General features: G+C 42.7%; 1 protein-coding gene across 2 annotated transcripts in view; it reads right to left on the reverse strand.

Annotated features, from left to right (window-relative positions):
* The window catches only part of EFR3A (EFR3 homolog A), a 325,895-nt gene that overhangs the window by 13,716 nt on the left and 297,596 nt on the right, over positions 1-14,583 (reverse strand). For both annotated transcript variants that reach the window (XM_033933620.1, XM_033933619.1), the window contains exons 21-22: positions 11,173-11,221; positions 9,716-9,819 (exon numbers count right to left, since the gene is read on the reverse strand). In XM_033933620.1, coding sequence (XP_033789511.1) covers positions 9,716-9,819; positions 11,173-11,221 — 153 coding nt within the window. The remainder of the gene's footprint in view (positions 1-9,715; positions 9,820-11,172; positions 11,222-14,583) is intronic.

The following is a 14,583-nucleotide window of genomic DNA, read 5'->3' on the forward strand; positions in this document are numbered from 1 at the left end:
GAATTTATTCAGGTACTCAAACATTTTTCCTTGTCTGTCCTGGCAGGCCCACAATCTTTATATCATGTACTTGGGGCAATGCGGGTATTAAGTGACTTGCCCAGGGTCACAAGGAGCAGCGTGCATTTGAACCCACAACTTCAGGGTGCTGAGGCTGTATCTTTAACTACTGAGCCACACTCTCCTCAGTGTCACCTATGTTTTTTAATAGGTTCCTTGCAGCGATCTATGGGTTCTCTTTTTTTTTTTCTGACATTTAAAACTGCTAACTGAAAGCAGTTGGAGATTTTTTTTATACTCTTCCCATGGGCTAACAGTCAGTGGTTGAGATTTACTGACCTATTTCTAGCCCTTCTTTCATTTGGTAGCTGAGCTTTCTGGATTATGATAGTGTACTTCATAACTATTAGTCTGGTGTTTGGAATGAATATACCGTATTTTCCCGCATATAACGTGTGTGTTATACACGATTTTACAAACCGTGCATAACCTTGCGCGTTATACGCGTGAGCGCGTTGTACAAATTTTTTTTTACATAGTTCTCCCCCCCCCCCCCGACGTCCGATTCACCCCCCCGCAGGACCGCTCGCACCCCCACCCCGAAGGACCGCTCGCACGCACCCGCACCCGCACCCACACCCCCACCCCGAAGGACTGCTCGCACACACTCCCACCCGCACCCCCACCCTGAAGGACCGCTCGCACCCCCACAGCCTCCCGACCCCCCCCATCATGTAGAAGCTCCTACCGGTGTCCTGCTGCTTCCTCTTGGCGGTCCCGGCCCTTCTGTGAGCCCTGCGCCTGCGCTGCTTCCTCTTCCGGCGGTCCCGCCCTTTCTCCGACGTCAGAGGAAGGGCGGGACCGCCGGAAGAGGAAGCAGCGCAGGCGCAGGGCTCACAGAAGGGCCGGGACCGCCAAGAGGAAGCAGCAGGACACCGGTAGGAGCTTCTACATGATGGGGGGGGGGTCGGGAGGCTGTGGGGGTGCGAGCGGTCCTTCAGGGTGCGGGTGGGAGTGCGTGCAAGCGGTCCTTCGGGGTGGGGGTGCGAGCGGTCCTGCGGGGGGGTGAATCGGACGTCGGGGTGGCATCAGGCTTTCAGGGTGGGGACTGGACTTCAAGGGCGAAAGGAGAGTCGGGGCGGGCGAAAGGAGAGTCGGGGCAGCATGCGCGGTATACAAAATTTTTTTAACATATATTTTGGTTTCCCGCGCGCTATACCCGTGTGCGTGTTTTACACGGGTGCGCATTATCTACGTGAAAATACGGTAGTTCAAATCAGAACTAACAATTTTGTTTTCCTTAATTTGGATGAGGCCAAGACTACTCTTCAGAGTTTGACTTAGTTAGCCATTCACTTTTATTGCATCTCATAAAGGACTTAGGTATTTGTGGAGATGCCTTAAACAGGTTAAACTCATTCTAATCCCAATAAACATTTCAAGGTAGATGGAACTTTACATTATCAAACCATTTCCTTTATCATGTAGTGTCCTTCCCCCCCCCCCCCGAAAAATTCTCTCGTCCACTCTCTTTTCAATCTATTCTTAGTATCTCTATCAACCATAAAACACAGTTACTTACCTGAAACAGGTGTTATCCAGGGACAGCAGGCAGATAGTCTCGCAGATGGGTAACATCATCCACAGAGCCCGGTACAGTTGGCTCGTGGCACCATCAGTTCAGTAAAAAAGCTATGAAGCCAATTAGGGGAGGAGGGAAGATTGTGAGAATATCTGCCTGCTGTCCCTGGATAACAACTGTTACAGGTAAGTAACTTTGCTTTATCCCAGGACAAGCAGACAGCATATTTTCACAGATGGAATTCCCTAGCTACTGTGAAAGGGGCGGAGGGAAGTTGGCAATTATGTAGAGAATAAATGTAGAACTTCTTGGCTCAACTGACTGTCCCGTCCCAGTAATGGGACATGAAAGTATGTATGGAAGATCAGGCAGCAGCCTTACAGATGTCCTCAATTGGAGTGGAACGGAGAAAATCAACTGAGGCTGCCATTGCTCTAACTTTGTGTGCTGTGACTCGACATTCTAATGGTAGCCCAACCCGAGCACTGCAAAAGGAGATGCAGTCTGCCAACCATGTAGAAATTGTACTCTTGATAACCAGAGTTTTGTGTCTGTTAAGATCAAATGAGAGGAATAGCTGAGTAGAGGTTCTATGAGGCTTTGTGCGATCCAGATAATAAGCCAAAGCACATTTACAGTCCAATGTATGAAGTGCAGCTTCACCCGGATGGGAATGTGGATCTTGGAAACAAGACAGACAGAACTATAGCTGGTTAAGGTGAAATTCTGTGAGGTGGATCTGTAACCAGTGCTTGAAGTTCACCTACGCGTTGAGCTGAAGTGATGCAAAGCAAGAAGACCACTTTCCAGGTGAGATATTTGAGCGATGAAGATGCCAATGGCTCAAACGGTGGCTTCATGAGAGTAGAAAGTACAACATTGAGGTCCCAAGAAACCAGAAGAGCTCTGATTGGGGGCATTGTATGCATCAGTTCCTTCATAAATTTGGAAACAAATAGGTGTTTAGCCAGAGGTGTATCATGAAGAGGAATGTGAAAAGCACTGAGGAGCACTCTCACTGAAATAGTATTTAGATCTGAGTTTGAGAGCTGGAAAAGGTAATCCAATACTGAAGTCAGGGGACATGTATCTGGAAGTAGAGCTTGCTGAGTACACCATGAGGAAAAGCGAGTCCATTTAAAACAATAGGTTTCCTGGCAGCATCAATGATACCTGAAACTGGAACGGAGGGATGAATGTCATTCAGTTGTTGGGCGAGAGATACCAAGTTGTTAGAGCCAAGGAACACAGATTGGGGTGAAGTAGGGATTCCATGTTCTGAGTGATGAGAGTTGGGTAAATCTGCAGAGGGATGGGCTCCCTGGAACTGAATTGAAGTAGAAAAGGGAAACAGGGCTGTTTTGGCCAACTTGGAGTGGTGAGAATCATTGTAGCTGGCTCCCGTTTGAGTCTGAATAGAAGTTTCACTGTTAAAGGTATTGGAGAAAAAGGAAGAGAGAAATTGGTCTGTCCAGTCCATCAGGAAGACATCGGATTCTAGACAATGTGGCAAGCACAGTCTGGAACAAATCTGTGGAAGTTTGTAATTCTTGGGAGATGCAAACAGATCTAACTGAAGGGTGCCCCATGTTGAGAAGATTTTTTGAACTGTGTTCATGTTCAAGGACCATTTGTGAGGTTGAAGGTATCTGCTTAGCTTGTCTGCTAGTATATTTTTCTTGCCTGCAGATATACTGCCTAGAGGAAGATGTTTTGTGGAATGGCCCAATTCCAGATTTGTGTCACTTGTTTGCAAAGGAGGCAAGTACCTGCGCCCCCCTTGCTTGTTGGAAGATTCTGTTGAAGTTTGGCAATTGCTGAATTAAGACTTTAGGTAAAAATCATATAGAAGTTATAGTTTAGTATGTGGTTAGTGAGCATGAATGACTGAAAAACCCATCTGCCAAATCTGTCCAAGGTTTTGCCTTCTCTTCCAGGAGGAATACTAGCATAAGCATGTAAGCTATGAGCACATTTCAAGGCTGTTTCTACCATTAAGGACTGGTATTATAGTTGTGGTTTATCAAAGACAGGTGTAGACAGGAGTCAATACAGTGTGTCTAATTTCCTAGGAGCTACTGGAACTATGAGAGTATTCTCCCAATTTTTAGAGAGTGCTTCCTTCATTAGGTTGTGTAGAGGAAGCTTTACACAGTCCTTGGGCCTTTTTACATAGCCCAATGCCGCCATAAGCTCCTCTTGAGGCTCCTGCTCAGATTCCATATGAATGGGAAGAGCTAGATCCATTTGCCCAATGAACTCTTTAAATGACAGGCTTTCAGGCTGGGATCGTCTCCTAGGGAGAGGAGGTGAAGTATCTAATGGGATTTCATAAGACAGCAGAAACACTGAGCTGAGATGAATGAATGGAGAGATTTGAGTCTATGTCCTCAACGTGATGTTGTCTAGTAAAATGGGATGTGGAGCATCGTGAAGAGCACAGAAACCGTGATGAAGATACATCAAGAGTAGAGAATGATATGGGGACAAATTTGTCCCTGTAGGATCTATCTCCATCCCATCCCTACAAGTTCTGTCCTCATCTGCACTTAAGTGTTTGAGGCTTGTGCAGATGAGGACAGAGTTTGCATGGATGGAGCAGGGGCAAGAACAGAACTCATGGGGACGAGATGGGGATGGAGATAGATCCTACGGGGATGCGAACAAATTTGTCCCTGTATAATTCTCTAGTTGAAGAGTGCCTCAATAGAGTTGTCAAGTGTTGAGAGGAGGCTCAGGATGTATGCCTTGAAGAGGAGGCATGAGGTGAATGACTTCAGGGAGAATCTCGATGTTGAGACATGGAAGCTCAATGCTTGGAAGTTGATCAATGTGGAGGCATTGATTCACAAAATCATGATAGAGATCAATGTCGAATATGTGCCGTCTGCAATGCAGCATCTGGATGTAGCATGCCAGGCTGGACCGAGGCCGAGGTGCGCTGTGTTGAGGTAAGTAGTCCCCTAGACTGAAGTAAGGATGCCAATTCCTTCTGCAGTAAGACCTTAATGTAGACCTGCAGGGAAGGCGCCGGTACCAATGTAGTCAAAGGTACAGTCAAGCTCAGGTTGATGTTGAGGCATCGGGACTTAAAAGGAAGATGGCACCTAGTGGGAGAAAGCATGTGTAGTGATGGAGTGGAGTCTGACCACTGACACTTCTGAGGAGTTGAAGATGGTGAGGATGTGGGAGTTCATCTGGAAGGTGCGTGTCAATGCTTCTTAGACTTTTTATGGAGGTCCTTCTAGCCCCGACGTGCAGAGGAAGAGCCACAGCCTCTTCTGGAAAGTGCCGGAGGCTGAATGGACACTAGTATCGACATTGATGGAGGAGGTGCCTGGGCTGGTAAGGGGTCTGTATTCATAGTAAAAGTGGATCCAAACAGCTTTTCAAACTGAATTTGGGGAACCTTTAGAACCCTTTTTTTGCATGCAAGCATAGAGATTACAAGAAATGTTCTGATGCTCTGGACCTAGACACTGCACACACCAGTTGTGAAGGTCTGAACCTGAGATGGACCTGTTACATCAAGAGCACTTCTTGAATCCACTGGGCATCAGGGACATTGATAGGAAGACGGACAACACTAAATCAAAGGGCTCAATTGTAAGGGGGAAGGAGTCCAAGTAGAAACGTTCCTGAAACGAAGTCGACATTTCTGGCCTCAATGGAGGCGGGAAGCCACCAGAAGGCCCAAAAAAAGAAAATCACCAAAATGAAGAAATAAATTAAATTACATAGAAGAAAATGAAAATATATGATGAAAAAATGGTATGGGAAGATAATTGAAGAGAAAAAATTTACCGAACACATGAGTGTTTGAAGAAAGCAACTTCTTTGCTCCGCAGAAAACGAAGTTGAAGATCCCCTGAGCCGATGTTGGGTGGGAAAGTACACATGTGGTATGGACAGTGCTAAAGTTTTAAAGTGACAGTACACTTTGGTACATTTTTGTGCCAGGCTCCATGGATGACACCACCCATATGTGAGAATATACTGACTGCTTGTCCTCAGAGAATTAGAGGTTACCCTCCAAACAGGTGATTTAATCAGCCTAGGGATTACCACTGATAAGTTAGTAGTTTCATTGCCCATATCTGTTTAGTCCAGAGAATAATTTTTAATTCTTTATTATATATGTCTTATGTCTTCCCTTAACTTGGGAAGATCTGAAACCCTCTTACATGCTTTGGTGCTTAAGTGATTAGACTACTCTAATGTGCTCCTTGTAGATTCCTCTCTAACTATGTTGAGACACCTTCAACTACTTCAAACCACAACTGAGAAACTTTTGTAGGGAGCACACTTATAATTATAGCTCTTTTGCAGGAACTTCATTGGCTACCCACTGTTTATAGAATAAAATTTAAAATCTTAACTGTTACCATTAAGGTCTTCTTTTAACTGGGAACCTATATATTTAGTTGGTATTCTGCTTTACTGTTCTCCAGACTGCTCATTATGGTCCACCAAACTCTCTTTGCTGTTCCCTCTCCAACCAAAATTAGGTTAGAATCTAACCATCATTCAGCATTTAGTCATGCTACTCCATATCTAAAGAAGTACTCTCATCGTCTCAGGTTTTAAATCAGGATTAAAAACCTGGCTGCCCATAAATTCTGATTGCAAGAGCATAATTTTATTTATTTTGATTTATATCTCTTCGATTTATATCCTTCCAGAAAGTTCAAGGTGGGTAACAAATGAACATACACAGTTTCAAACAGAAGCTCAGGGCAGGTAACAAGTGAACATTCAAACAGAAGCTCACAGTTTCAAGTAGAAGACAACCTATCTAGCATCTAAGGGCATGCATGGTTACAGCAATATACAACTCAGGGTTACAATAATCTACATCACAAGGTGGATCAAACATACGGGACAATCAAGCTGTGGACATGAAAGGTCACGGGGAGACATAGAAACATAGAAACATAGAAATAGACGGCAGATAAGGGCCCACGGCCCATCTAGTCTGCCCACCTTAATGTCCCTCCCCTACCTTTGCCCTGTGAATAGATCCCATGTGCCGATCCCATTTGGCCTTAAAATCAGGCACGCTGCTGGCCTCAATCACCTGTAGTGGAAGACTATTCCAGCGATCAACCACTCTTTCAGTGAAAAAGAATTTCCTGGTGTCACCTCGTAGTTTCCCGCCCCTGATTTTCAACGGATGCCCTCTTGTTGTCGTGGGACCCTTGAAAAAGAAGATATCTTCCTCCGCCTCGATGCGGCCCGTAAGATACTTGAACGTCTCGATCATGTCCCCCCTCTCTCTGCGCTCCTTAAGCGAGTATAGCTGTAATTTGTCAAGCCGTTTTTCGTATGGTAGATCCTTGAGTCCCGAGACCATCCGGGTGGCCATTCTTTGCACCGACTCCAGTCTCAGCACATCCTTGCGATAATGCGGCCTCCAGAATTGCACACAGTATTCCAGGTGGGGCCTCACCATGGATCTATACAATGGCATAATGACTTCCGCCTTACGACTGATGAAACCCCTTCGTATGCAGCCCATGATTTGTCTTGCCTTGGACGAAGCCTGCTCCACTTGATTGGCAGACTTCATGTCCTCACTGACGATTACCCCCAAGTCTCGTTCTGCTACCGTTTTTGCTAGGATCTCGCCATTAAGGGTATAAGACTTGCATGGATTCTGGCTGCCCAGGTGCATAACTTTTCATTTTTTGGCATTGAAGTTGAGTTGCCATGTCCTAGACCATCGCTCCAGTAGGAGTAGGTCGTACATCATGTTGTCGGGCACTGAATCTTCGTCTGTTGTGCATTTGCCCACTACATTACTCAGTTTGGCGTCATCGGCGAATAATGTTATTTTACCTCGAAGCCCTTCTGCCAAGTCTCTTATAAAGATGTTGAATAGGATTGGGCCCAAGACTGAGCCCTGTGGTACTCCACTAATCACCTCCGTCATTTCGGAGGGGGTGCCGTTCACCACCACCCTTTGGAGCCTACCTCCAAGCCAGCTCCCAACCCATTTCGTCAATGTGTTACCTAATCCTATAGAACTCATCTTGCTCAGTAACCTGCGGTGTGGTACGCTATCGAATGCTTTGCTAAAGTCCAGGTACACGATGTCCAGGGACTCCCCAATATCCAGCTTCCCCGTTACCCAGTCAAAGAAGCTGATCAGGTTGGATTGGCAGGATCTCCCCTTAGTAAATCCATGTTGTCGGGGATCCCGTAGATTCTCCTCATTCAGGATCTTATCTAATCTGTGTTTGATTAGAGTTTCCATTAGTTTGCTCACTATCGATGTTAGACTCACTGGTCTGTAGTTTGCTGTCTCCATCTTTGAGCCTTTCTTGTGGAGTGGAATGATGTTAGCCGTCCTCCAGTCCAACGGGACGCTGCCTGTACTAAGGTAGAGGTTGAAGAGCGCGGACAGTGGCTCCGCCAAGACATCACTCAGCTCCCTAAGCACCCTGGGGTGCAGGTTGTCCGGCCCCATTGCTTTGTTAACCTTGAGCTTTGACAGCTCACCGTAGACATTGCTGGGCGTAAACTCAAAGTTACTAAATGGGTCAACTGAGCCAACCCTTGTCTGTAGCTGAGGGCCGAGCCCTGGCGCTTCTCGGGTGAAGACTGAGCAGAAGTATTCATTTAATAGTTGGGCTTTTTCCGAATCCTTTTCCACATAGTCTCCGTCTGGTTTCCTAAGACGTACAATCCCGCCTGAGTTTTTTCTTCTATCACTGATATACCTGAAGAAGGATTTATCTCCCTTCTGGATGTTCTTTGCTAGAGACTCCTCCATGAGGAATTTAGCCTCCCTGACTGCTGTTTTGACGGCTTTTGATTTGGCCAGGTAGTCTGCTCTAGAGTCCTGCTTCCCTGATTGTTTGTAAGAGATGAATGCTTTTTTCTTCTCCTTGATCAGGTCTGAGATCTCCGCAGTAAACCACTGTGGCTTATTGTTCCTTCGCCGTTTACTTACTGATTTTACATAGCGGTTTGTTGCTTCTTGTATGGTTGCTTTCAAAGTCGACCACATGTCTTCCACGTTATCGGTTTCTTCTTGGCTTTGTAGCGCCTGGTGAACGAAGTCTCCCATTTCTTTGAAATTTGTGTCCTTGAATTTGAGGACTTTGGTTAGTGTAGTAGATTTAGTGAAACCTTTCCTGATATTGAGCCAATGTGTCGCCCACCGAGACCTCTGTGACACTTTCTCCATTGGTAAGTATCAGGCCCAGTATTGCCTGATCCCTTGTCGGTTCCAACACCAGTTGCCTGAGGCTTGCTCCTTTCATAGAGTTTAATAGCCTCCTGCTGCTGCCAGAAGCAGAGGTAAGTGTAACCCAATCCACATCAGGCATGTTGAAGTCACCTAGCAATACTGTGTCCCCACGCAAGGTGATATTTTCTATATCTTCGATTATTTCCATATCCAGGTCATCCTGTTGTCTTGGGGGTCTGTAAATTACGCCAAGATACAAGCATTTGTCCTTTCCTCTGGCCAAATTAACCCAAAGGGATTCCCCAGTATACTGGACATCCGAGATTCTCGTGACCTTAATGTCATCTTTAGTATATAATGCTACACCCCCTCCCTTCCTACCCTCTCTGTCCCGGCGAAGCAAGTTGTAACCCGGTATGACCATGTCCCACCCGTGGGAGTCTGTGAGCCAGTCTGTGAGACATGTATATAGAGACAATAGGAAAGTATTGAGAGTGGGAACAGGGCTAGAACTGTGGAATTCTTTGTCCTTGGAATTGAGAAACAGGCTTCCTATATTTGGTAACCTGACTGAACATCGTTGTTAAAAGTAATGCTATTGTTTAACTAATCTGATTAGGGAGACATTAATCAGCTGGAAACAGGGATTGATTAGTTTAAGTTGTGGATGAATGATGACATATCTTTAGGAATTTGAAGAATGGTTAATTACTATCCTGAGTGTAGACTGGGATGATGTTTTCTGTGTTCTGCCTTAAGCCCAAATTAAATTAAATTTACAGCCAATAACTAATAGAAAGATTAACATGTGTCTCTCAAATTTGAAGACAACTGACCAAGTAGAGTTAACAGCTTTTGTCAAGGTATAGAAGCAACATTTATGAACTATTCCAGTGAAACTGTATATAACTCCCACAATATTTTTAAGAAATACCCACTTTGGATTCACACTGTGCAGCAATTTCTTCAAAAGGAGCTTTCTGGAACTTTTCAATCACAAGACGCCTCTTTTCTTTTTCCTGTTCTTCCAGGCCAGTATTATCTTTTGAAAAAAAAAATTGAATAGTTAATTTGGCTTGCAGAAGTAACAAACAGGGGTTCTTCGTAGACATAATAAATCAGATATACAAGTGATGATACCTATACTGAAAAGATCTCACAGAACTCAAAATAACCTAGAAGATTTTCTCACAGTGTAAGTAATTTCCTGCTCAGCCAGTACTGCAGGTACTCCAAAAGTGTATTACAGAGCTTAGAAGTTAACTCTTCAGAATGAAGGACAGGCATACTGTATGTGCTTGATTTATTCTACTATTTAAGGATGATCGTCATTACAGGAAAATAACTTCATATTTGCTATGAAGTTACAAATTAGTACATTAAAAATAAATAGGAGAAATAGTTTTCCACCTAACATATAGTTAAGTCTTATAAAGTGTTGCTGAAAGATAGGTAAAAATAGCCTAGGCGAATTTTACATTTTGGACAAGTACCTAGAGAAATTGTCAATAAACTGTTAAGGTAGATGGAAAAGCCACTGCTTATCTATGGGAATAGGAATAGGAAACAGTTTTAGTAGATAGGAGAGCAAGAGAGCAATAGGTAGTCTCAGAGAGGTTTACCCAATTGTGCCAGAAGACACTACACCACACTCCTATTAAGGGATTTACACTGGCTTCCACTAGCACCAGAAGTGCAAAACAAAGATCACTATTCTGGTCTATTAATGTCTTCACTGGGATACTATTGGGTTAACCTTATTTTGCCCTGTATTCATGTTTTTATTTTGATTTGCCTGTTTCAATAAAACATCCAAATGAAAAATAATAAATTACAGCCTTCTCATAAGACACATATTTCAATAGACAACAAAACATAATATACTGAACATATTACAATACAACCAACAAACGTATAACAATACAGCCAACAATGAACAACCATAAACAAAACATCTCAAATGCTGTTACTTGACTGCTAGTTCATTGCTCGCTGTTACTGGTAGAAAAAGCACGCAAGATTAAATTTAAACTGGAGTCTCTGGGGTCTCAACCTGCTGCTCTAACCATCAGGTGACTCCTCTGCTCCAATCAAATAACCTCAATAATCTCTGTTTTCCTCCAGCTTTATGGAACAAACTTACTTTAGAGATTCAAGCAGAGCCTTTGCATTTAAAATTTCTTAAAGCCTGTTTTTGATAGATGTTTTAAAGGTATCTATTATTTTATTTAGGCACTTCAGAAGTGGACATTTAAAATCTGAGCGGAGGATAATGAATTTTCAGAAATACCAAAGAAATCAGCTGCATCTTTTCAGTCTTGAGAAACATTACTACAAGTAGAGCTATTGAAGTAGACATGAAAGTGTGCTTAAAACCCAGTTGAACTAATCTCACCAATGGCTTTCTTCAGTGCTTCAAAGGTGATTTCTTCAGCATCATTGACCTGGAAGAATTAAGACAGTTACACATGTCTGAAAACCAAGACTTGGTAGAGAAATGATGTTCACATACTGTACTGTATATATGTTTTTGACTGAAAGAATTGTGCGTTTCTGCCTATGGACAAGTATTTGATTAAGACACAGTGTTGTCCCAAGAAATTTTTGTCACCCAGGTGGCATAGAGAAGAAGCTGGGTAGGGAAGGAGGAGAGTTTTTTCCCCCCTTTGAGGTCTTTAAGAACCATAAGACATCTTTTTGATAATAAGAACTTTCAATACTTTGATTCATGCATTCTTTACTTCAAAGATTGATTGCTTGTAATGTTATCTACAGCAGTATCTCTTCTGCTGCTCTTTAATGACTTAAAACATTGCAAAATACTGCTATTAGGTTGTTAGGACATAAAAGTAAATTTGATCACGTCACACCACTCTTCTTGCAATATCACTGGTTACCGATTTCATATTGTATTTGATTTAAAATTTTAATGGTAACACACAAAGCCTTTCATACACTTGAACTCAGTTATCTAAACTCTTTAACTATTCCGTATTTCCCATCGTGAGTGCTTAGGTCTTTACAACACAATAGATTAGTTCCGCCATCATCCAAAATAACAAATTGGGAATGTACCAGATGTAAAGCTTTTTTTTTATCCGGCGCCGAGTTGAACCAACTTCCTAATAATATTCGTCTTGAACTGAACTTTAAAGCTTTGAAGACACTATTAAAGACTTACTTTTCCACTCTGCCTTTGGGTCAGACATTCCTCAAAATGAGCATATTTATTAAGAAATTATCAATGTATTTCTTATGGAGCATTTTTTTTAGAAGACATGCTCCCTTTTTTTTTTCTCTTGTATGATTAATTAGCTCTTTCCTATATGTTATGGAGTTCTTTTCTTTTGTTTTTTTATTGAACATATGTTTTAATTGTTAGCTGCAGAGAACTCTTGTAAGCTTCTGCTGGATATCAAATTTTAATACACATAAACATACTGCACAATATTGTAATATGGTGTTTTAAGTTGGCTTGGTAGTCAGTAAAATGAGCCAGCTGGTGCAGTGGCATAGTAAGGGTGAGGGGTGCCCGGGGTGGTGGTCATTTCCTAGGTGCGGGTCCCGAAATGACATCAGAGAGAGCACCAAAAAGGTACGGGGGAAGGCAAGGGGCACACGCAGCAAGGAGAGGACTGGGGAGTGTGCAGGTGAGCAGGCGGGGGGGAGAGGAGGGGTGCCGCTATGCCTGGGGTGGACTGCACCCCCTTTACTACTATGCCACTGAGCTGGTGTGCCCATTCAAAAGGTCCTGGTGAACACTACAGCCTTTTTTATTCTTCTTTCCTGCAGCTTTTTTGCCACTATTCTGATTTTTTTTGTGATAAAGTTCTTAGCAATCACACATTCGGTTTGGTACATACCCTTATGTCCTTTCAAATCTAGCATATAATTTAGAAGCTGAATCTTCAGTAGTGCTGCTTATGGACTAATTTTCCTTCATAAGAATACTTTAAAAGTACTTATCTGGTTTTTTAAAAATTATTATTTATTTATAACTTTAAAATAAAATTCACAAGAATACATCTTGCTGCATGAAACACAGAGAAGGAAAATAATTCCAAGAAAAAAAGAACATTTCTTACAATATAACCAAATCTTAATCCCCTTTCTTAGACCACAATAACAGCATTTATGGAAAAAGCTTAGTGTGATTTAACGACTAGATTAGTCAAAAAATCCCTTTATAATCATTCCTTGACGATCTTCTTGATATCTAGGAACTGCTTCAGATGTTCTGGAGACAAAACTGTATATTTGACATAACCAGGCACTTACAGGGATAAGCAAGAAGGAATGTAGCACCTAACTTGATTGTCTCTTGATGTAAAGAGAGGAAATCCTTTCTTCGTTCCTGAGTGGTTTTAGAAACATCAGGGTATAACCATATTTTCTGACCCTCAAACAATTTCTGAGAGTTCTTAAAATATAATTTCAAAATAATATTGGCGTCCTGTTCAAAAACAAAAGACACCAAAAGAGTAGCTCTTTCAGCGTCAGCTGTTAAAGTTTGTTCACGAAGTGCAGACACATTTTCAAAAGCACTTATCTGTTTTCCTTTTATAATATTGGTTGGGGACTACGGGCTCCTTTTACTAAGGTGAGTTAGGGCCTTAACGTGCGGAATAGCGCGCGCTAAACTGCCACATGCGATAGACCTTAATGCCAGCATTGAGCTGGCGTTATTCTAGAAGCGTAGTAGGCGGTAATTTTGTGCGTGCGCTAAAAACGCTAGCGCACCTTAGTAAAAGGAGCTCTAAAATCTGACATGTTTCGCCATTCGGCTGTATAAAGATGTCTCCTAAATCTACAGAGCATATTCTTTCAGCTTTAAAATATTTTTAATTACTGAATAAAAAAAAGGGCTGATTAAAATTAAATAAAAAACAAAAAAAAACAAAAAACAGTTAAACTACAGAATCAAGAGATTGATGATAACAGTGCTGATTTCCTTAAGGAGGAAAATTAATCCATAAGCAGCACTACTGAAGATTCGGCTTCTAAATTATATGCTCGATTTGAAAGGACATAAGGGTATGTACCAAACCGAATGTGTGATTGCTGAGAACTTTATCACAAAACAAATCAGAATAATGGCAGAAAAGCTGCAGGAAAGTAGAATAAAAAAAGACTGTAGTGTTCACCAGGACCTTTTGAATGGGCACACCAGCTCAGTGGAATAGTAGTAAAGGGGGTGCAGTCCACCCCGGGCGAAGCGGCACCCCTCTTTCTCTCCGCTCACTCGCTCCCCCGCCTGCTCACCTGCACACTCCCCAGTCCTCTCCTTGCTGCGTGCGCCTCTTGCCTTTCCCCGTACCTTTTTGGTGCTCTCTCTGATGTCATTTCGGGATCCGCACCTAGGAAATGACCACCACCCCGGGCACCCTTACCCTTACTATGCCACTGCACCAGCTGGCTCATTTTACTGACTACCAAGCCAACTTAAAACACCAGTGGTGTTTTATTGTAATAGTGACACCATAGAGAGATTATTGCCATTTATGACAGCTTATAAAGTTCTCAGCAATAACATTTTACAATAAAAAAATATAGTACAGTCTTAAATATCTGAACTTAACTAATCTAGCATATACCACAGACACCCCAGTGACATCATCGCATTGCTGTTAAGAAGCGTGGCTTCTCTTTCAGTTTTCCTGCATAGGGACGTTTCATACCTGAGAATCTTTTTGGGAACTCGGGACCCTGTTTTTACTAAATACAGCACTGTTGTGACCAAGAACCCTGCTTTTACTGCCTTTGTTTATACAGTGTTTGAGGGATTACCACTGTTTTCTGTATGTGA

Source organism: Geotrypetes seraphini, chromosome 2, assembly GCF_902459505.1.
Source record: "Geotrypetes seraphini chromosome 2, aGeoSer1.1, whole genome shotgun sequence".
Lineage (NCBI taxonomy): Eukaryota > Metazoa > Chordata > Amphibia > Gymnophiona > Dermophiidae > Geotrypetes > Geotrypetes seraphini.